This window comes from Daldinia loculata (genome assembly GCF_022478755.1).
Source record: "Daldinia loculata strain CBS 113971 unplaced genomic scaffold F4817scaffold_21, whole genome shotgun sequence".
NCBI classification, from domain to species: domain Eukaryota; kingdom Fungi; phylum Ascomycota; class Sordariomycetes; order Xylariales; family Hypoxylaceae; genus Daldinia; species Daldinia loculata.
The window spans coordinates 95,679-116,619 of NW_026054875.1; the positions used below are offsets into that span (position 1 = coordinate 95,679).

Consider the following 20,941-nt stretch of genomic DNA (forward strand, 5'->3'; position numbering starts at 1 on the left):
CCTAGAACGCCCCAATATGTCCTAAGTCGTAATATAAGCGCCTAGCCCGACGGTCAACCCTGTACATATCCAATCTTGCCTTGCTCTTATTCAGCTTATATCGAGAGAATGGACATGCTTCGATTAGTTAACGACCCTCGTGACAGCGTCATGTGTTAGAGTCCCATCCCAAATCCATTCGTACATCCAATAGGTGTTGAAGAACTCCGTCGGCTACTGGAGTCATATCATTTTGCCCAGCCCAATTATCTGGAAGTGTGAAGCCTTGGTCCGGAGTCATACCTGTACCACCACCCCCCATTTGAAAGAAAGCGGCTGTAGTCGCGTCTATCTCGGCTTGCGGTCCTAGACTCTGGTGGGATCCGATAGGACTAGTATCAAAAGATCTCCTGCTGCTTGAGTTTGCCATCTGACCAGGCCCTGTCGCGCTCTGGCGATTATCTGAGGCGGTACTCGAGTTTGGCGTTGGTCTATTCGATGGCCCATCGGTATTTGACGATGCTGATATATCGTTTGAATCGCTCCCAGTCCCTTCTACGAACCCTGGGAACATTATGGGCGGAATTGTTGCGTGGTTGCAATTATTATTACTGGTATTCTGGTTACGAGTAGCCGAGCTTTGTTCTCCCGCAAGCCAGTTTTGGCCCGCGAACTCATCCACCAGTTGTCTACCGTTGATCGGGTGGTGATTTTCAGGTTGATGAGCATCTGGCGGGTTATCACTTCCTACGTTTGCATGGCGATAAGCAAGAAGGCCACCACCTCCTGACTCGTGATCCGTTGCGCAGTTAGCATCTCCACCACCATTTTTTCGATGAGGCATCTTTGGGAGCTTGATACCGGAGCCAGGCTTGAAGTTGTCAGTCTAGGACATCTATCAATGAATGATTTAGAGTGTGACTTACGCTATCCGCACTCCTCGGGAAGGCAGACTTGAGCTTAGGTATTCGCGTTCCTAATGCTTCCAGGTCGACATCTAATTGTACCAAGAATGATTCAGTCAAGGGGTTCTTCCTCTTCAATGCATTCATAGCAGCAAGGAGGAACCGTAGCGAATCTGCTGTCTGGCTGTCGTCCGGCCTACTCTTTAGGTATTGAACAAATACCCGTGCAGCAACGTATAAACAGAAAGATATGAACGGATTCATCTACAATGTTGTTAGATGCGGGGCGCGTTCTCGTCTAGGATTCTTCAACAGGCACTTACAGCACACAAGTCTAAGTGAGATACCATTCTCATGATGCTAGCAATCTCATTCGCTGCCGTGATGCATCGAACTTTGCTTTCCGCGCTAACAGACGGCGGGAGTTTATTTCGGTCTGCCTTGAAGATAGCCGCCTGGTGAAGACAAATCGTCGAAGTATGGATGTTCATATTAGTAAATACGATGTTGGGATTGGAGAGCCCGGCAGGAAGTTTTAGATGGTTTGGTAGACAGAGGGACGTATTTAGCAGAATGTTGTCCATATTCCTGTGGCGCTTCCAGAACTCCCCGTTGAGATCGTGGTCACGGTCGTCGGCATCTGGCCGATGAAGATGGACGAGATTGCGGCCAAACAGACAGGCCATCAATACTATACCTCCAAAGGATGAAAGCTTGGCGGCTCCAGCTGGGCACATTGAGTCCGCAAGCGATTGCGTCTGTTCCGGTCGACTCATTTCGAACGCCTCCTCTGAAGATGGCAAATTGGTCATGATATCTCGCTCATCGACCGTCATAGGCCAACCGGTACCGATACTTGCATACCGGTCCTGCGAGAAGGCCATCCAAAAGGTCCTTCGCCTCTCTTCACGCTCCGTCCAGTCGCGAGGAGGCGGAAGACATTGCTTCACATCAAGGCCCGTTCCGTCAAGTCTGTGCAGTCCAATCCTAAAGGCCGTAAGCATAAATTCGTCCAAGCCAGCTTTAGTTCTGTACTTACATCTGGCATAGGCGCACAGCAGCGCCTGTGCTCATCCATGCTCTTGGGAAGTACATCATCTTGAATTCATACGAGGCAAGCAGCACATGAGTTTGAGCATGGGCTACTGAAATCATGTGCTCACCATAGCCTTTGACGTAATCCGCCTCAATATACTTACGAGTGCGCTGGTAAAAGAGGTCTTTTAAATCCGCGAATTTGTCTGCGACCGCACAGGCCTGAGTCCAAATCGCATATCGCAGTGCAACGGGAGGTCGTTGGTTCGGAGCCCTAGTGAGTGAATAAGTATGGAGACCAACATGAAGACAGTCCGGAAAGTTAAGGGTAGGTACATGGTAAAAATGCAAAGGGTATATCATACAAATTCATTGCTGCTAGGTACCGGAATTTATGAATCATGGGCAACGATGGATGGATCTTATCGAAGTATATTTGATGCCTGCGAGTTTCTGTTAGTCAAGATGGTGTGCATACACGGTAAGGGACTCTAACAGTTCATCGATCGTCTCCTGCGGCGGGAGAGGTTCCTCTAGTCCAAGACCAATCATCTCCCACGTAAAACTGCTGTCCATACCGCCCAAGTTCAAGTTCCCGCCAAAGTGAAATTCATCTAAGCCGGCGGCGGGTTGTGGTGACTCCGCATTGAAATGCCATTGGTCCATATCACGATCCCTTGAGATGTTTATTTGAGGATTTGGGATATTGAAATTGGGCGTCGGAGCGGTTCGTTGGTTGCGATTCGGTTGTTCGAAGGTGGCGTTTGGCGTTTTGCCCTTATCAACCCCGACGGTAAAAGACGGCTCTTGGGTTTTGTTCAAGAGCGTCTCGACTTGTTCTAAATGAGAGCAAGACCCCTTAGTTCCTATTCGCATGTTCTAATAGGTGTCTTGTTGAATTGACACTTACTCAGTCTCTCTTCTAAAGCCTTCACATATCCCCTTTTAGGGCCACTCTTTCGTCTCACTTCATCGTAGGCGCAAGCGTGTCCTAACCTCGTACACGTGCTACAACTCGGCTTTACGCCGTCGCATCTGAGCTTGCGTTTTCGACATATCATACACGCTAGCCGCTTCGGCCTGGGAACGTTGCCATTATTCTGATTTTGAGGCGCGGCCGGCGGGCTCGTATCGGCGGTTGGACTGTTGTCGGTACCTCCCTGAGACCCAGAGTCGTTGGCTGCGGCGCCAGGGGCTTCGCCAGTCGAAGTCGACATAGTCTAAGACAAGATTAGATGGTGCGGAAAAGCGGCTACGACTCCGTAGTGCGCCGGTAGAAGACCCCGAACAGGAGAGCCGTATATGTTTCGGGATGCGCTTCGGCCTCAAGTCACGATAGCGTCTCGGGCACGCGCGCCAGTTCGAGGACCACTATCTAAACGAGATATCGGCGATAGAAACAATTTAATCCAACCCCTTCTAAGATCTTTTTTCTCTTTTCAAATATTTCCCACTCTCCGGCACTCTGTCTCGATGCTTTAATGTGTGTCGTTGAGCCCCGAGCGGTATAGGCCTTAAATCTTACGGCGGGAAATCGAGTCGATAAGCATTGGCGAGTAGACGGGGAAAATGTATGGAAGCTGTGAAGAGGGTCTTCAGGAGAGGGGATCCCGGGTCTAGTAATGTGGGGAATGATCTTAATAGAATCTCTTTTCTATAAGTGGAATTTCAATGGTATTATTGCTTGGGACCAAGTAGTTGAAGAACATGCGTTGAAGAACATGCAGAGCTAAAGAGCGACCCCGACTTCAAGATAGGATTAACAGTAGCCACGCGCCGCCGTGTAAGAAAATAGTGTACGCCTCTATACGAAATCTCGACGTGGTAGACAAGTAGATACCTAAGCCCCTAGGTTAAGGCATATGTAGGCAACAGGAAGAATGACTGTTCTCTACTAATACACTCATGCAAAATTAGAGGGATATAGGAATGAATCCCGGCCGCTAGTCGCTATGTCCTGCCAATCACAAAGAAAAAGTTGAACCAACATGAATTACTAATGCAAGAGGGACTTCCAAGGTGTCTCGGCTGATGTACCTTACGCAGTAGGGCTGAGAAGTAACAGAGTGGGTTCTAGATTGAATCGATTAACCCACATAAGATTATTAGCGGGGTCTCGAGTCCTCTAGTATTTCCTTCTTTGCGCCGTTCTTGCCGTTATTCTGTATCGTTATCGTATTAGTACCCTTATGTATTTTATAGAACCCGGAATACTGGTTTTACAACGGCTGAGCAATGTAAGCTGTAATTAAATCTAATTGGCTATTATAATTTCTAGAACTTGCACTGAAGGAGATAAGTGGGGAACTGTTGTACCATGTAAGACAACAACAAATTCTACAGCGCAGTTTGTAAAGCAGAAAACTTATTAGTGAAACTGCGCTAAGTTAAGCCTACATCTAAGCTTAAAATGACAAATGACCCAAAAATTTCTCCATCTCAGCACTATCAAATAGGCGACCGTAAGCAGTTTGCAGTTTAAGAGGTAAATAACGATGATTGGCATAGAGAAAATTAGTAAAAACCTCGGAGCATTGCGATGCCAATTCACCGTATAATACTCTTGGTATCAAAGCTTTCAGGGAAAAGCAGTGCTACTAAACAAACTTCTTATTAAAGTGCCGTCTCTCTCAGTAAGCTTCATGTGGTAATCTAGGGTTGTTGGCGAAATATTATCTCGTGAGATAGCCTCTCATATTCTGTATCGGAAGTCGCCCCCAACCCTGTTAAACCAACGCTTGTCTCTAATGATAATAATAATAAGCAGCATTAGGACCCCCTATCCGTCTAGATTAATAAACCCATTTTTTAGAGACTGCTTTTTACCACGACCCCTAAATCCACCATATACGAATGCTATATTCGTTCAGAATTCGGTCTTTATCGTCGACGGTCGTCGTAGCTACTGGAACTATGGGCTTCTCTTAATTATCCGTTTTCATAACCGTTAATCAAACTGACTCTAAGTCTTCTTATTTCGTCCCTGGGCTGGCCCCTATTACTCGTAGACTTCCCGAGTCAACATACGCGAGTGAATATCGGTTTGGAGACCATGCAATAACGGGAGAAGGTGTCGTAGTCTTATATGTGCAGAGATGGTCTCCCGTTTCGGAGTTGAAGATCTCCAGTCCCGATCCTACAAGCATAATAAGAAATTTAGTCTCAGTATCAACAGATGTATGACTTGATGATACTCACCCTCCTCACTTCCGCCTACTATATAGAGACCGTCCCAAGAGAAACCTGCGTCGAAAAGTTAGCGCGAATGATTTGCGGCGTATGATTTCAATCTACGTACTAAGACTGCGAACTGGGCCGATCATCTTAGTCGCAGTTCTAACACAGTTCCATTCCGTTGTTTCCCAAAGCGAAATCAGCGAATCTGTCCCACCGGTGGCTAGGTACCGGTTATATGGATGTAGTTCAACAGATATGCAGGATGAGGTATGCCCGGTCAACTTGAATTCGGCATCTGGACCTTCTTTGTAGTCAAACTGGTAGGCGGGCTCAAAATCCGGGAATGAGAGGATTCTTGTTTTCCCATCTCCAGTAGTAGCAAATATCCTTTGGCCACTCCAGCAGAACGCAATGTCGTTAGTCTGCACAGGCTGTTGGTGTGACGAAATTGGTGTGCTTTGGGTTGGTGAAATGATGAAGAGCTTGTCTTCCTAAAGCAAGGGGTCAGAGTTTGGAAAGTAGGCTGGGTGAGAATGCTTACCTTATTCCCGACAATGACACATTCGCCGCGGGGATGCCATGCTAAAGTGAAGGTCTCGCCTAAGCCTTTAACCTCGTTTAAGACCTGCTTGGTCTTGACATCCCAGAACCTAACCACTCCGTCACTGCTCACACTACACAACTCGAGCTCCTTGACGGGATTGAAGGCAACCTTTTCAATTGATGCCGTATGACCTTTCAACTCAGTCGTTTGACGAACATTGGGTTTGTCCGCATTCCCTTGAACCAGTAATTAAGAATTAGCATTCCATACTAGAGTGAACATAGAATCCCAATTACATCATCCTGAAGGGTATTCTTATGTCGCCGAATCACGAGCGGAGGATGAATCACGTACAGACGCGTAACGTTTTATCCAAGCAACCAGTCGCAATATAAGTACCCAGCGGATTCCAGGCAATTGTGCGAATGCTAGCAGAAGTAATTGGTCAGATCTCAGATTATAACACAGGGTCTAGGAGTCGTACCCGCTAGGGGGTATGAGACCACAGCACGCATATTATGAGCACCGAGTAGGGAGAAAGGTAACTGGTAACTTACTTATTTGGGGTCTTGTTCACGGCCGGGTCGTGGTAAATTGTCGGCTTCAAATTGGGAAGTATAGTCTTGAACTTATCAGCCGCCACGGACGTTCTCGGTACTACGCGCGCCATGGCTTCACGAGTAGATAATAACTATGCCGTTACTGCGGATAGAGCAGAGAAACAATTTCATGCCAGTATATGGTGTTTCATTATATGTTTCGACGGAAGTTCAGCGGATACTGAAAAGTTCTATGCTTTTTGTCGAAAGTTGAATAGTTTGAGGTTGTGAATTTATTGTTTGAAGCTTTAGAGCTCGAGATACAAAGGTTCAGACGTACCTAGGTACCTAATGTGAATGCTGGGCAGGTGGCCCACTTTAGCTTGGGTACCTTAGGTACATATCCTCTTATCTCGAAAGATACATATTACTATAAATGCTGTAATCAATTATTGCGATTTCCAATCATACTGCGATGCATCCGCATACCTCTCATCAATGCACATGTATTTACCTAGGTAGGTACTTTATGTATCAACCCGAACTAACCTTCCCCAGAAGCTCGTCCATCATCACATCTCGAGATGTTGTCAGCTAATGCAAGTTTCACATAGCGGCACGATTGGCCGTTCATATTTTTATTGTACCTTGTCTATGACTTGCCAATACTTGGGGCATACGGATGAAGGTTACAGGGGCCTGTATTAGCCATGTACTGGCCCATTGGAACTCCTAGAATATATGCGACAACCACCAGTCAAGTTTCTACTAAGACGAACTTCGTCGTATCCAACGATGGCGTCTCTTCTATCGCCGCCGATAGCGACTCACTGTCGAGCTCTGAGCCGCCCCCTCCCCTGCTTCTCGACGAAAAAGACAGAACTATACCGGACACATATATACCACCTCTCACACCCGGTCTCAGAACTCCAGCTACTCCAGCTATAAACTCGGTGGAGCATGACATTTATCATGATGGTAGCAGCTCTAATTCCCAGCAGCATCTTGCAGGGACTGGCGGAAGTACTATTCCAGCTGGAGATCCAATTATTGCTTTGAAAGTGTCTAGGACCGGCCATTTATTTGCCGTCATTACGGCCACTACTATGACAATATGGCAGACCAAAGTTCGTCCTCTATACAACATTATATTTTAATATTACCTGCTGACCACGGCAATGTCTACTCCTAGCCTACCGTGATCCAAGCCGTCGTCGTCCGATCCGAAGCGTCCATTAGATCCTACGGTACTAATGTCGCCCTCTTATTAAGACCCGATTCCGTTATCTTCGTCGTTCAAACAAGTTTAGGCTTCTTAATTACGTATTCACTTGCTACCGATGCCGAGTCCCGTGTCTACAAACCTCACTTTTCGGACCATAGCAACATCCAAAGGCGACGACAAAGTCACTTTGGGGGTCCTGGTAATAATACACCCGACCAGATCCTGTTGGGTCCAGGTGAAGGGGCCGGGGTTCGTGATATAAGTCTCCGTTTTCGTAGGGTGATCAAGGTGGATGCCGGTATTGAACATGCTATTGCCCTTGATGACGAGTTGGTCGTCGCCACCAAGAAGCCAGCGGCTGTTCAATGCATCAAGTGGACCCCTGACAGCAGCGGTAGTCAGACGAGCACTGAGCTCGTGAGTCGCATGGGTTGGTTGGAGAAGAAGGTATCGATCAAAGAGATGACCCATGATCGGCCCATGAACCTCTCTACTTGGGTTACGAGTGACGGGAAAGCCTATGCTGTCCAACGAATCTCGGCTAGTCAGGCCAAAGACAACACCGAATTCGACCCAAAGAAACTTTTCAAAGGCTACTGCTTCCATTCGCCTCTTGGAGGTGGCGACCATGCCGTCAAAGCAGTCGTTAATGCCAGATTCTCACTAATAGCTGTAGGCTGTATTGACGGGAGCATCCGTGTATACTCTGCTAGAGATTACGCTGGCAACATCCCTCCATCTCATGTCCACCGAATCCCGGTCTCGTCCGAATCTGCAGGTCCCCTAAGAACTCTAAGTTATTCCCCAGACGGGTATTGCCTTTTCGCCGGTTATGAGGATGGATGGGCAACGTGGAGCGTGTTTGGAAAGACTGCCGGCCACAGCTTCCATAATAATCCCTCTATCACCTCTTCTAATCAAGAGGGATGGTTAAGCGGCATCACAGAAGCTAGTTGGATTGGCGGAGCTTGCGAGATATTGATGATTGCTCGTCAGAATGAATCTATCTGGTTGCTTGAGATGGCGCGGAGTGCAGTTACTGGTTGCTACACTCCTCCGAACCTCTTCCGTACCGTACTACAGAGTTCGTCTAGCGTCATGGTTTACCGGGGTTACGATCTCCCAGATCTCACCAGTATCTCCGCCGAGCCGTTCCTTTGGCACAACGCTAGGATCCCCGCTAATTATCTTCTGAACCAATGGCCGATCAAGTGCACCGTCGTGTCTTCCGACGGCAGATACGTTGCGGTTGCGGGCAGGCGTGGACTCGCACACTACAGCGTTAATAGCGGTAGGTGGAAGACGTTTGCGAATGATGCCATGGAGAACGAGTTCCAGGTCAGAGGCGGGATGTGTTGGTATCAGCACATTCTCGTAGCAGCTGTCGAAGCAAATAGATCATATGAGCTCCGGTTATATTCGAGAGAAGCTGCTCTAGACAGTTCAACCGTCATGTTTACTCAGCAAATGCCAGCACCTATTGTCTTGATTACCCCGTCTGGAGAAGACTCTCTACTAGTCTACACCTACGATAACCTTCTTTATCACTTTGTATTTGCGCCCGTTTCTGGTGCGATAAGACCCATACAAGTGGGACAAATCGCTTTCCACGGTATTGTCAGATCTCCTGCCAGAGTGAGGGGCCTTAGTTGGATATTACCCGAGAACCAAATGATCGATGGTGACCCCTCACAAGATGTCGCGTTTGCCTCAGTCTTGTTCCTAGTAGATGGCAAACTCGTCCTCCTTCAACCGTCCGTCAATAACGAAGGGCAGCTTAAATACGATATGCGCGTTATATCTCACAACGTAGAGTTCTACGTCAGCATGAGGGATCAGTCTTCCGTTAACATGTTAGGCGAATCTAGTGCGCGGTTCTCTACAGAGGCCGAAGAAAATAGTCTTCGGAATTCGTTATGGGTTTTTGAGGGCCATGAGTTGAAAGTCTGGCCCGATGTCCAAGAAGTTCTACGAGCTACTTCACTTGAGCCAACGAAAGAACTACCATCTACGGTCTCCATGCCTATCGACTTTTATCCTCTCTCTATCTTATTAGGTAAAGGAATCGTGCTGGGAGTTGAACCCGAGTTAGTCCAACGACGAGACATCAGTTTCTCTTTCTTCCGTTTCTCTATCAGGGTAGGTAAATAGGTTATCCTTTCCCGTGCTAGGCTAATGGTCTTTAGACTCATCTTTTCCTCCCTGAAATTCTGCGTTTTTATCTAGTAACAAACAATGCTGCCGCGGCACTCAAATTGGCCCGGCAATACCAAAACCTCGAGTACTTTGCGCACGGCCTAGAGGTACTACTCCATCATGTTCTCGACGAGGAGGTCGACTCGGCACCTAAACCAGAGGCGGCTATTCTTCCCAGGGTACTTTCTCTCTTATCGTCTTTTAAGCAATATCTAGATATTGTAGTTCAATGCACAAGAAAAACCGAGGTTAGGTCTTGGAGAACGCTCTTTGCATACCTACCTCCACCACAAGAACTTTTTGAAGAGTCTCTTCAACGTGGTTCGTTAAAAACGGCAGGGGGCTACTTGTTAATATTACACACATTTGATGAGCTAAGTGCAGCATCGGAGCAGTCGGTACGGCTGTTCTCTCGAGCGATCCGGGAAGAGGATTGGGAACTCTGCAAAGAGCTAGCCCGGTTCCTAGCGGCGATGGACGAAAGCGGGGAGACATTAAGAGAGGCAATGGAACTAGTCAACATCCGAGTCAAGCAAGAGTCGGATGATACAGACATAATGTCTAGACTCGAGGTGCCGCCTCGGAAAGCTAACGGCAGCTCCCGCATAACGAGACAGAACTCGGAGACAGGTTCCGACGCTCAATCAGGGAGCGACATAAGCAGCTTGGGCACAGCTAGTCCAATATGATAGAAGGGGCTGCTTGGGATAAAATGGGACGAGCGAAAAGTGGTTTACACTATTCACATGGTTAGGTGTTAAAGGATCGTATTGTAAATGTAGACTCAGACTGGTCTGCTGAAACGTAATTCTATTGTTTTTGACACTACCTATCCAGAGGAGACGAGGTCTGAATACACGTCCAAATGCATGCCGAAAGGTGCAATATCTCGGAACTCTACCATATACTCTTAATAATGCGACCAATAATAAGTGAAGGTTGATCTTTAGTTGATTATCTAATCTTAGGTAATTGATGCTGTTTAATCTAAGGTATGTACATGTATCTTGGTACTACCTCTGCGTACAAAGGTACCTACATACATACATCCAGTATTGCTTGGGCAGGTACGGATTAGAGTCCATCTACCATCTACATCCCCGGATACATCTGCGAGGCTGTTGAGGCTGAAATCTGGACCCACTGGACTTTTCGAGCCCCCCCACTAGCAACTAGCAGCCCACTGAACCTTGACGGCATTTCATCAATTTTGGTGACTTAAGGTTGTTTGCGCCTGAACCCCTCCATCTCCGTATTCCCATACGACGCGACCTAAGAGTATTATCCATTATAAACCTCATTTCGCTCTTTCCCTTTCTGTCCCTTCCCGTCACGCGGACTTAACCGCCAGACTTAACGTCGCATCGACTATAAACCCAGCAGTTCTGTCAAGACTGCCCGACGTGGTCATGATGGACGAGTTCGCTTCCGAATCTGATAGTGACTACACTAGCTATTGGCGAGATTGGGTAAGTGCACGTGGTTCTTTAGAACCTTCTTCCAACGCGAGTACGCAGGCGGTGTAGTGGGTAGCGGGTAGCAAAATTCCAAAATTCCAATGGCACAGGAGCTTCTATCGAGAGCGCATTCCACTTTAGGAATACATTAACTCGTTATCTTTGTTCGAGATATCCTTTGTTCGAAAGTATCGATGGCAACTTGCAACTTGCAACTTTTCCCCAGTATTTGATTCGTGGGAAACTCGTCCTCGAAGCACAGTGACGTTCCCTCTGCTTTCTACAAAAGAATTATATCATCAAGTCTATTTCTTTTTCTTTTAGCCAGTATTGATCATGGGAAGTTCGTTCCCACCGACGTTTTATACTCCAGTCCTTCGTCCTCCTCTCCCCGCACCAATCCCACGAGAGAGCTCTTCATTGTCTTTCTTTGCGAGCTGGAAGCAGTCCACTGTCAGTACCAGAATGTTTAGGCATACGCCCACCAGAGCTACATTTCATCTCGATCTACACGAACCCCAAATTAAATTTAAATTCCCTAGACATATTATCAGGAGTTATTCTTATATCGATGCTAACTATGCGCCCTTAGTTTATATCTTCGCGCGGAAACGAGTATTTTTGCGAGATTGACGAGGACTATCTTACTGACCGCTTCAACCTGACTGGACTCAACACAGAAGTACAATACTATCAGTATGCTCTCGATCTTATCACGGACGTATTCGACCTCGACTGCGATGACGACATGAGGGAGACTATTGAGAAATCGGCCCGTCATCTGTATGGTTTAATACATGCTCGTTACATTGTCACTACACGTGGCCTGGCGAAGATGGTATGTTCATACCGCTTTATTGGATTCTACATGGGCTAACTAATTCTTTGCAGCTCGACAAATACAAGAAAGCCGATTTCGGTAAATGTCCGCGAGTCTTCTGTCATTCACACCCGCTCCTACCGATGGGCCAGACCGATATCCCACATCAGAAACCTGTGAAGCTCTATTGCGTTCGATGCGAAGATGTCTACAACCCAAAGTCCTCACGACACGCTGCCATCGACGGCGCGTATTTCGGTACCTCGTTCCACAACATCATGTTTCAGGTCTACCCAGCGTTAGTCCCCCCGAAGAGCGTCGAGCGATACATACCCCGCGTCTACGGTTTCAAGGTACACGCCTCGGCCGCGTTGATCCGTTGGCAAAATACCCAGCGAGCAGACATGCTCCGACGGTTACGAAAGCTGGAAATAGAGAGCGGGTTTAAGGAAGACGTGGGCGATGAGGATCTCGAAGAAGAGGAGGAGGAGGAAGACGATTTAGAGCTAGATGGAATGGAAGGTGATGCCATGCACGTTGTCGGTTAGGTTATGGTTCTGACCGGATATTTTGTCTGAGCATGACCACACTATCAACAATACGAGCGTATACCGTATCGGAGTTTATTCGTACAAGAGTCACAAGGAAATGCTCCGGTACCTACGGCCAAATCAAAGCACGAAATCCTTCTATTTGTGTAGCACGATGTCTTGTCCCATGCCTTCAACAACGATTTTAATGTAAGGCACGAGTACAAAGTGGAGGGTATAGGCGGTATTCATAATCAAGATGCAGATTTGTTATTATGATGGCGTTCGAGAAGGACTTGGTTGTCATTCCACGGCGTTTTACAAGATTCCCCCAGGATACCTTTAATAAAGTTCCTCACTAATGATATTTCCCTGTACACGGAATTCTCCCTTCGGATATAATATGTTAAGGTGATATCGAAGACGTTTCTCAAGGTTGCTATGTCCACACGATGGTATATCGGATTTATATTGATAACATATACGTAGTGCCCTGCGCCATGGATAATATGATAACAATTGATAAAACCAATATATATCTAAGACGTAGCCAATAGATAGTCATTCCGATCTTCACGTAGATAGAGAAGCTAGCTATCCCAGGCACCATACCAATCGTCACCTCATCTTCTTCCTCATGTCCGTCCAACCAGGGACAGAGCCATGACGAAAAAGAAAAAGAGAAGGGGAAAAATGCGTACTACGACGTCGTTGGGGTTTCAAAAATTCTCTGCCCAGGCGAGCCCAGACAGAAGTGGTCAGGAAATAGTTTTCAACTAGCAAAAAGACGCACTCGGATTACTCCTCACTGTGACGCCTAAAGCCCGTGCACTAAGATGGGGAAGAAAAGAGGGAAAAGAGAGATTGAAAGGTTGGACGGGGGAGGGCAGGTATTTATACATGTTTGGGTTGGTAGGGTTACGGCTGCTGTTGCTGTTGCTGTTGCCTAGGGTGTGTTGAGCACTCCTCCTCGGGTGGCCTGGCAGCTGCTAGGTTAAGCAATTGCACGTCACGTAGAAAAGGGGAAGGAGATAGATTTATAATACAAGCGCAAGAACATGGCTGACTGATAGCAAGTACTGCATCAGGATACCGGTATTAGTGACTTAACTCTAGAGCTAGAGTCAGGTCAAAATCTTATATACCTGATACAAATTTATATCAAATTCATAGTATATCCTCGCCCATGGTACATAGGCGTTTAAGATATATCCAGGTATATAGCTCGATAAGAGAAGAAGAATGAAGTGGTTAAGACAATCTCAACGTCCCTTCCATCCAGCGAGCATAATGAAAACAGCTACGCTTTCTAATAACAATGGCAGGATAGTGCCATAAAGCAACGGGAAAAGGGCGAGCGTCGAGTTGACCGGGCCTCCCAAAGTGCTACAATAGCTATACGGCTAAGGGGCAGGTCAAAGGGATGCTCACCATTAAACTTCAAGGAGGGACTGTGCGACACACATGATAAGACGTATTCGGAGAGGGCAATGGCTGGATTTGTTACGAGACGCAAGCCACGAAGCCTGACACATCGTCCTACCCTAATCTCAGACTTTCAGACAAACCTTGATGATTTGTATTACGCATTTTACAAGAGTATATAATAGTCACTACAAGCAATCCAAGAAAACCTCAGCTTGTGCAAAGACTCAGAGCCAACCTTATATTCTGCTGGTAATAATCCAGCTAGTTTGTTTCGTATCCTGTCTATATGCACCCCTAATATCGTATACAAGTGCGAAAATGCCACCCTCGTACGCTAAACAACCGGCCAAAAAAATAACAACTCGCTTTCCTTAGAACTCCATGCCATTCTCCTTTCAAATTCGCCCATCCGTCTGAGCAGGAGTTTCCGAACTTTCGGCATGAGATGGATCATCCACCTTCGTTCGATACCGCATGCCTAACTCGATGTCGTCTGCGCGGTGGCCCGTCATCCTCTCCACTTCGTCACCGGGTCTCTCCCAGTGCTTCTTATCCGTGGCGTAACTCCACGATCCCAGGCCTGCCCAGAACGCCTTGTCGTGACTACGAGGTCCCCATGCCCATCCGGCACCAGCGCGGATCGGCATGTGATAATATCGGAATGCAAACCATGCGCAGATCGTTCCTATGATAAACCCGAAGAGGATATCGAATCCGTGGTGCCGGAAGTCGAACCAACGTGAACTAGCGATGAATATGGATGTAAAGAAGGGGAGAACGGTTAGAAGGAGTAGGTATATAGGCGGGGCAGCCGCTTGTCTTCGGGTGGAGAGAACAGCCGAGTTATGGGCCCCGATCTGCTTAACCGTGGCCGGATCAACAGGAGAGGCAGACCTATCGATTTCCCGTTCGTTTCGCACAGCTTCATAAGACGTGTCGATGTTACGCAGTCGCGATGGGAAAGCAGTAACTGTACTCGTATCGGCCGTTGCCGCGTCATGCGGTACGAAAGGCAACGTGATGGCAAATTTGCTGGCTAGGAAAAACGAAAGGTAAATCAAACCCGCGGCCGCAGAGCTGGCGTGTCCCGAAGGATAACTACGAAAGCCATCGTCGAGAAGAGCACGGTCCGGGTTCTTGCAGATATCCGCACTAACGAGCTGACCATTATATGGGCCGTCGAACGAACCGTCGTCGGCGGGCGTGTGAAACCCAATAATATATCTAGCGACATGCTCAAAATCCGGTTGGCATCGGGATAGGAGATCCGGTCGCGGCTTTCCGAAGAGGTTCTTCATGCCCTGTGTGATGATCCAAGCCGAGATGAGGGAGAGGGCCAGGCCCAGCCATCCCGTATGTAACTCCCATAGTTTTCGCTTCCATATTAAGGACTTCGGAGTGCCCTTGGGAACGGTAGGGCCCGGAACGAAAATAAAGACGACGATTAGGACAACGGCGATGGGGATAACGGCGTTGCAGATCAACAGGAGTTTGGAATTTACGGTCTCGTGAACGGTGAAAGGAAAGCTGTGGACGGTTAGCCAATTACACCAATGGAGTTCCCTAACAATTGCGAAAGGGGCAATACGCACGATATGTTAGGATCTTGTAAGCTAAAGGGTCTCTTGTTCGGAGTAACGTTGCCCAGAATAACGCCAACAACGCCGACGACTATAAGTATTAACCAGTCGAATACGTAAGACCCAACAACGACGAAGCTAAGCTTAGATTTACGGCTCTGGAAGCCTGAAGGACTGCGATCGGGCATTTTGCTGTAAGGATGGGAAAGCAAAGGAGAGATGGATGGAACAGCGCTGTCGCCCTCGGGCATTATCAATAACAATAAGATTGATGGTATCCGCTTCCCCCTAAGCTCTTAGATGACTTGGATACAGGTACGCATGTGAAGTTATGTAGGTGTATGTACATCAGATGACGATGCTTGTACGTATGTATAGTATAATGTAGGTATGTATGGAGAAGGTGTGGAGAGAGATTTAAAAGTGCCTCCCGAATTTCCTGGTGTTTTGTTTCCCTGGTCACTGCCCTCGGGAGATTCCTTCAAACTACAAATTAATTAATTGTTCTTCCCAGGGAACCCAAATAAAAACCCCCAAATAAAAACCCCAAATGCAAAACGACACAGGCGTCTCGCTGCTAACGAATGCCAATGGAGAGATCGACTTATGCTGCGCCTTTTCAAGGTAGAGGAATAGGGAATTCGAGACGAGCCAAGCCCCGATGAGGTAACAGGTCGTGTGGGTCCAGGATCTTGGGTTAGCACCGTTTGACGGCGTCGAATTTGTTTTTTTAGGAGGGCTTAAAAAGTATGGGTACGGTTGGGACGAACGCTAGGAACGAGTTTTGCCGCGCGGATGGGGGGATTCCCTTATATTGATTCTCTTTGGGACCCTCGGGCTCCGTTTTTATCTTAATAAATGTTAGACCAGGTCAGGTCGGCCGAACTACCGCTGTCAAAACAATAGCAATGTGGCAGTGTATGTATTGTACATAAGTGGCAGCACAAGAGTGGTGCGTTGTGTAATAGTCTTTTTTTTTTTTAATGGAATTGTCCTCGTCGGAATTATAGATGCACTTTTTTTGTTGTTGTGTTGCTTCGGGTCTTAGACAGGTTTTACAAAATATGTAGTTAAAGAAATCAAGATCTACGTAGAGAAGGGGAAAAGGAGAAGTCATGTGTAACGTGGCAAGGCGCCTTCGATCCAAGGTGAATAAATATGTAAATGGGATTCAATTCGATTTACTAGGTACCTTAGTGTCTTGCATTAATACCTAAGATGCGGTGGTGAAGTGAAGTGTTTAGTACAGATGATACGCTAAAATATTATGCTGCTACAAGTACCGAAGGTAGGCTATGCTGTCCTATTCTGTCCTATAGTTCTATACTATGACGGAAAACGGCTCGTTATATGAGCGCGCTTAGGTAGGTATGTATAGGTATTCGCATGTTGTCATGACATACGAAGAAAATGCTCCCAGAATACATATCTATATCAAATGACTTGTTGAAAGGCATATTCAGCAGTTGCATTATTGCATCATAGGTATTTCAGCGTGACACGAGGTGCGGGAGGTTATTTTAACTTTACCGGCAATTAAAGCTACATATGTAAATTAAGACCATTGATGTACCGAAGTACCCGTCTAGGTATATGTTTACATACAGGGGCAAGACAGGTCGCATCTCATTACGTGGCTTGCGTGGCTTAAACTAAATAAACACATTTAGTTCATAACCCGTGATGTCGACTTTTATACACGGACAGTCCACACTCCCACTCTTGGTGTCGCTTGGCCTCCGTAGTTCGTGGCCGTAAAGGCGTAATCGTATATTCCCCCCTATCTAGGTATGTATTAAGTCTTAAATAATATTATATATAACTGGCCTGTGTTGACATGGCTTAGGGTAAAAGCCCCAATTGCGTACGTTGGAGAGTCGCTTAGATGTATTGGCAGAGGCTGATCTTTGTCGGTATTTGTTTATATCTCACTATTCACAAGGCTATAACCAGCAAGGCTTTGGTTAACTAATTCGTTCTTAAGCCTTGTAATTAGAACTACTGTATTCTCTAGCCGAATTGGCTATGAAATCGCCTTCTTGCAGGTTATAATTGGAGGTAGATAACGTCTCACCTCATTCTCTCCTGTCATGATCAATATCATGTTCTAAGAGTGAGAAACAAACCACTTACTTATATATCCTAGTCATAACTCATTGACTAGGTAGTAATGGTGGCTTTAAAAGCATTTTCATGTCAGTTATCAACTTATCATTTCCGCCCTATTGCGTAGTGCTACATGAGGAGACAAAAAAAAAACAATGTGATCTCGTATTTGGTAGCTGCAATAATGGCTTGGCAAAGCCAGCAGATAACTCACCGCAGGCCTCGACCATGCATGTAACCTGCACGTTGCCAGCCGTGATGTGCTGGTGTCGCAGGAAATATCGATAGGAACCTGCAAGATGAATCACCCCTTTTGGTAGCTGTATTATTTCTATTACTAAGATTTGGAGCAGAGGAAAAAAAAGTCCTGGCTTTCGCTTTCGAGGACGCGTACGAACTCGAGATTGAGATTGTGATATGGCTGTTTGTGTAATGCGGTAGTGTTCGGTTCGCTTGTAACATGTTGTCGATTCCGAGCTGATCAAGTAGGTAATCTCTTTGTACATCCTAGATTACGCAATCTCAGGTCCGATCTGGCGGACTTGGGGAATAGCCTCAGATTTATTGGCGATCTAGGCCCCAAAGATCTGCCATCACATCATCGTTCGAGAAATTCCTGCTCGTACCTACACTACAGCAACGTAGAAGGAATACGGACTTACTGACTTGTCCGAGCAATGTAATTGGCGCAAAACTTTTTATATGGTCCATCGTATGCTATCTCGCATGCAGCTACGATACCAGACTTTTTCGTCGAGTTCCCCGACGCCCATGCATGCACCGTTTTCACGCTCGCCCATCCCATCGGGATGACCCCCTATTGTCCCCCGGGTCGTAATTCCCGAGCTCCTGTAGCTCTGTGGCACGCCTCCGTCGTCCGAGACGAAAGCTGAGATGGATAGACGACCGTACCATCCGATTATGGCGCCGCCCTGAATGGTCAGCCGCACTCGTGTAAATATCTTATGAGCGGCCGATTCCCACGTAGGTACCTGAAAATTTTCTGCTGTTCAACCCCCGTCTGACAGCACCATTCGTTAGCTTCCTATATTCGCTCATGAACACGCTCGCTTGAGAACTCTCGTGCAGGATGTATTCGCGCATCCAAGTGTTCCTCTTTCTCGCAAGTCAGCTGGCGATTGGCTTCGCCTTCGTGGTGCCTCCGTCGCTAAGCCAGCGCGATGTCTCGCCCGACCTGACTTGCGGGAACACGGGGGCCGGGACGAAGGGTTACACATGTTCTGATAACCTGTGCTGCTCCCAGTACGGCTACTGCGGAAACAGTACGGATTACTGCGCCACCGGCTGTCAGGAACAATTCGGCCTGTGTAGCGGGTCCGGCGGCGACGGAAACGGATCTGGAGACGATGGTGACGGAGGGACCTCGCCGGATCTAACGTGCGGGAATACGGGAGCCGGAGAGCATGGCTATATCTGCCCAACTGGCATGTGCTGCTCTCAGTAGTGAGTAATTTAGGACGAGCTTCTTCTTGGACTCCGTACTGACACCTACGCCTAGTGGGTACTGCGGTAACTCAACCGATTATTGTGATCTCGGATGTCAATCTGCATTTGGAACGTGTTCGCCGGACGGTGGTGGGGACGGTGGAAGTTCCGGCGATGGGCGCTGCGGGCCTGATTTCGACGATCAAGTGTGCGGTGCGACGGAATGTTGTTCTATTTCTGGGTAAGCTCATTGCATCTCTCCAAGATATTTGTTGCTTATGTATCACTGGTAGATATTGCGGTACCACCTCAGATTACTGTAATGCTCCGGACTGCCTCTTCGATTACGGACCGGCTTGCGACGCAAATAAAATCCCCAGCGGCACTAACACGTCGACATTATCTCGGTCTCCCCTTGGAAGCGTGGCGGTCGGCGGCGTGGGGATTTACGACTGCCAGAATGACGGTGATGTGGCTCTGACTTTCGACGATGGGCCTGGCCAGTACACATCTGAGCTCTTAGATCTCCTGGCGCAGTATAGCGCTAAAGCGACGTTCTTCATCACCGGCATTAATAACGGCAAGGGTGAGATTGATAATGCAAGTCTCCAATGGCCGTCCATAATTAAGTGAGTACTACCCACAATGCCAGCCAGTGAAATTGACTCCTAACGCATTTTCTGCCCAGGCGCATGTACACCGATAACCACCAGATCGCATCTCACACGTGGTCGCACGCCGATCTAAGCGCCATCACGTCAGCGCGGCGGCGGGACGAGATGATCAAGAACGAGATGGCGTTCCGCAACATCCTCGGCTTCATCCCGACGTACATGCGGCCGCCGTACAGTTCGTGTACGAAAGCCAGCGGGTGCGAGGACGACCTGGCCGCGCTGCGGTACCACGTCATATACTTCGACCTCGACACCGCGGATTACCTCAACGACTCGCCGGACTTGATTCAGAATTCCAAGGATAACTTTGACCAGTTTTTCGTGGGCTTGTCTCCCGACTCGGACGATGCCCTGGTCATCTCGCATGATATCCACGAGCAGACTGTGCACAACTTGACCGAGTACATGCTCAAGGGTATTCAGAGCCGAGGCTATAAGGCTGTGACTGTGGGCGAGTGCCTGGGTGATCCTGTCCAAAACTGGTATAGGCAACTTTGATAAGTCATGGCTTTCTATGCCTCGCCTCTGGGTTTGTTTGTTGTTTTGGAGCAGAGGCTTGGGTATGGACCTTAAATATTATTCTCCCTATATTATTAAAGTTAATTATATGTGTCGATACGTTTTAGTAGAGATACTTAGCCAGAACATCTCCATAGCTGTTAATAAAAGGAATGTGATAAGAACTCTTTAACCTTGATATATTAGAGCTTTGACTCATGTCGAAGAGAGGATATGCCGTAAAGCCATGTTTTTTTACTCTAATGTTTAGAGAAGATAAATAAAGGGGGTAGTGGGCTTTCGAGTCTTGATGGAATGATCGACAGGATACTCCACTAGAGTATTCATCGAGGAATGTCTCGTCGCTAGGGAGATAGTGCTCGATAAATTTCAAAGCTAGGATCTGGAATTTTGAGCTTATGTACCTAAAGCATTGAGAGATGGCGAAAGGAATATTGCAAGCGTCTGTGGACTATTTGGCTTTGACTTAGGTTCGCAGCTTGTTTGCATACTCCTTACATGAGGGTTACGGATAGCACTGGTCCCCACCAATCATAATCGCTTCGGACAGTATTTCATTGTATCCAGGAGTAGCTAATAATTTAAATATAGCAATATAGAGTTTACCAAAGCATTTTGGCAACTTGGAGGAGACGTGCTTTTACGTGTCAAAGTGTAATTTACTTACATTTGACGTCGGCAATGTGCATAGACCACGTGCCCACGCCTCACCACATGCATTTAGGCTAGGTATATGATTAGGAGAAGAGAGGCTGGCCTATAGGAAGAAAATAAACATAGA

At 47.2% G+C, this 20,941-nt stretch overlaps 6 protein-coding genes across 6 annotated transcripts; 3 read left to right on the forward strand and 3 right to left on the reverse strand.

Moving 5' to 3' along the window:
- Positions 1-148: 148 nt before the first annotated feature.
- F4817DRAFT_358368 (fungal-specific transcription factor domain-containing protein) lies at positions 149-4,357 on the reverse strand (the record flags this gene model as incomplete). The annotated part of the gene is made up of 8 exons (XM_049306018.1): positions 149-652; positions 906-1,148; positions 1,208-1,871; positions 1,924-2,193; positions 2,285-2,362; positions 2,416-2,758; positions 2,830-3,044; positions 4,335-4,357. The coding sequence occupies 8 exons, from the start codon at positions 4,355-4,357 to the stop codon at positions 149-151; spliced, it is 2,340 nt and encodes a 779-aa protein (XP_049159534.1).
- F4817DRAFT_336014 (WD40 repeat-like protein) lies at positions 4,341-6,493 on the reverse strand. The gene is made up of 6 exons (XM_049303077.1): positions 6,198-6,493; positions 5,995-6,068; positions 5,638-5,876; positions 5,218-5,587; positions 5,118-5,162; positions 4,341-5,055 (listed from the first exon to the last, which is right to left on the reverse strand). Exons 1-6 carry the CDS (start codon positions 6,308-6,310, stop codon positions 4,892-4,894), a joined length of 1,005 nt encoding a protein of 334 aa, XP_049159535.1. The 5' UTR covers positions 6,311-6,493; the 3' UTR covers positions 4,341-4,891.
- A 214-nt stretch (positions 6,494-6,707) lies between these two features.
- Positions 6,708-10,530, forward strand: F4817DRAFT_336017 (RIC1-domain-containing protein). The gene is made up of 3 exons (XM_049303078.1): positions 6,708-7,306; positions 7,372-9,543; positions 9,591-10,530. The coding sequence occupies exons 1-3, from the start codon at positions 6,890-6,892 to the stop codon at positions 10,287-10,289; spliced, it is 3,288 nt and encodes a 1,095-aa protein (XP_049159536.1). The 5' UTR covers positions 6,708-6,889; the 3' UTR covers positions 10,290-10,530.
- Positions 10,531-10,630: 100 nt separating this feature from the next.
- On the forward strand, positions 10,631-12,958 carry F4817DRAFT_336020 (casein kinase II, regulatory subunit). The gene is made up of 3 exons (XM_049303079.1): positions 10,631-11,069; positions 11,650-11,895; positions 11,949-12,958. The coding sequence occupies exons 1-3, from the start codon at positions 11,010-11,012 to the stop codon at positions 12,423-12,425; spliced, it is 783 nt and encodes a 260-aa protein (XP_049159537.1). The 5' UTR covers positions 10,631-11,009; the 3' UTR covers positions 12,426-12,958.
- Positions 12,959-14,230: 1,272 nt separating this feature from the next.
- On the reverse strand, positions 14,231-15,603 carry F4817DRAFT_358372 (PAP2 superfamily-domain-containing protein; the record flags this gene model as incomplete). The annotated part of the gene is made up of 2 exons (XM_049306019.1): positions 14,231-15,362; positions 15,428-15,603. The coding sequence occupies 2 exons, from the start codon at positions 15,601-15,603 to the stop codon at positions 14,231-14,233; spliced, it is 1,308 nt and encodes a 435-aa protein (XP_049159538.1).
- Positions 15,604-18,611: 3,008 nt separating this feature from the next.
- Positions 18,612-20,139, forward strand: F4817DRAFT_358373 (carbohydrate-binding module family 18; the record flags this gene model as incomplete). Its single annotated transcript, XM_049306020.1, has 4 exons — positions 18,612-18,985; positions 19,041-19,208; positions 19,261-19,596; positions 19,656-20,139. 4 exons carry the CDS (start codon positions 18,612-18,614, stop codon positions 20,137-20,139), a joined length of 1,362 nt encoding a protein of 453 aa, XP_049159539.1.
- Between the last annotated feature and the right edge of the window lie 802 nt (positions 20,140-20,941).

Excerpts from the sequence above, each read along its gene's own strand:
- F4817DRAFT_336014 (XM_049303077.1), bottom strand. The coding sequence starts at position 6,310 with ATGGCGCGCGTAGTACCGAGAACGTCCGTGGCGGCTGATAAGTTCAAG. Across the intron at positions 5,877-5,994 it reads GGATAAAACGTTACGCGTCT|GGAATGCGGACAAACCCAAT; the intron begins GTACGTGATTCA and ends TACTGGTTCAAG. Across the intron at positions 5,588-5,637 it reads GTGTCATTGTCGGGAATAAG|GAAGACAAGCTCTTCATCAT; the intron begins GTAAGCATTCTC and ends CCCTTGCTTTAG.
- F4817DRAFT_336017 (XM_049303078.1), top strand. The coding sequence starts at position 6,890 with ATGTACTGGCCCATTGGAACTCCTAGAATATATGCGACAACCACCAGT. Across the intron at positions 7,307-7,371 it reads TGACAATATGGCAGACCAAA|CCTACCGTGATCCAAGCCGT; the intron begins GTTCGTCCTCTA and ends GTCTACTCCTAG. Across the intron at positions 9,544-9,590 it reads TCTTCCGTTTCTCTATCAGG|ACTCATCTTTTCCTCCCTGA; the intron begins GTAGGTAAATAG and ends AATGGTCTTTAG.
- F4817DRAFT_336020 (XM_049303079.1), top strand. The coding sequence starts at position 11,010 with ATGATGGACGAGTTCGCTTCCGAATCTGATAGTGACTACACTAGCTAT. Across the intron at positions 11,070-11,649 it reads CTAGCTATTGGCGAGATTGG|TTTATATCTTCGCGCGGAAA; the intron begins GTAAGTGCACGT and ends ATGCGCCCTTAG. Across the intron at positions 11,896-11,948 it reads CACGTGGCCTGGCGAAGATG|CTCGACAAATACAAGAAAGC; the intron begins GTATGTTCATAC and ends AATTCTTTGCAG.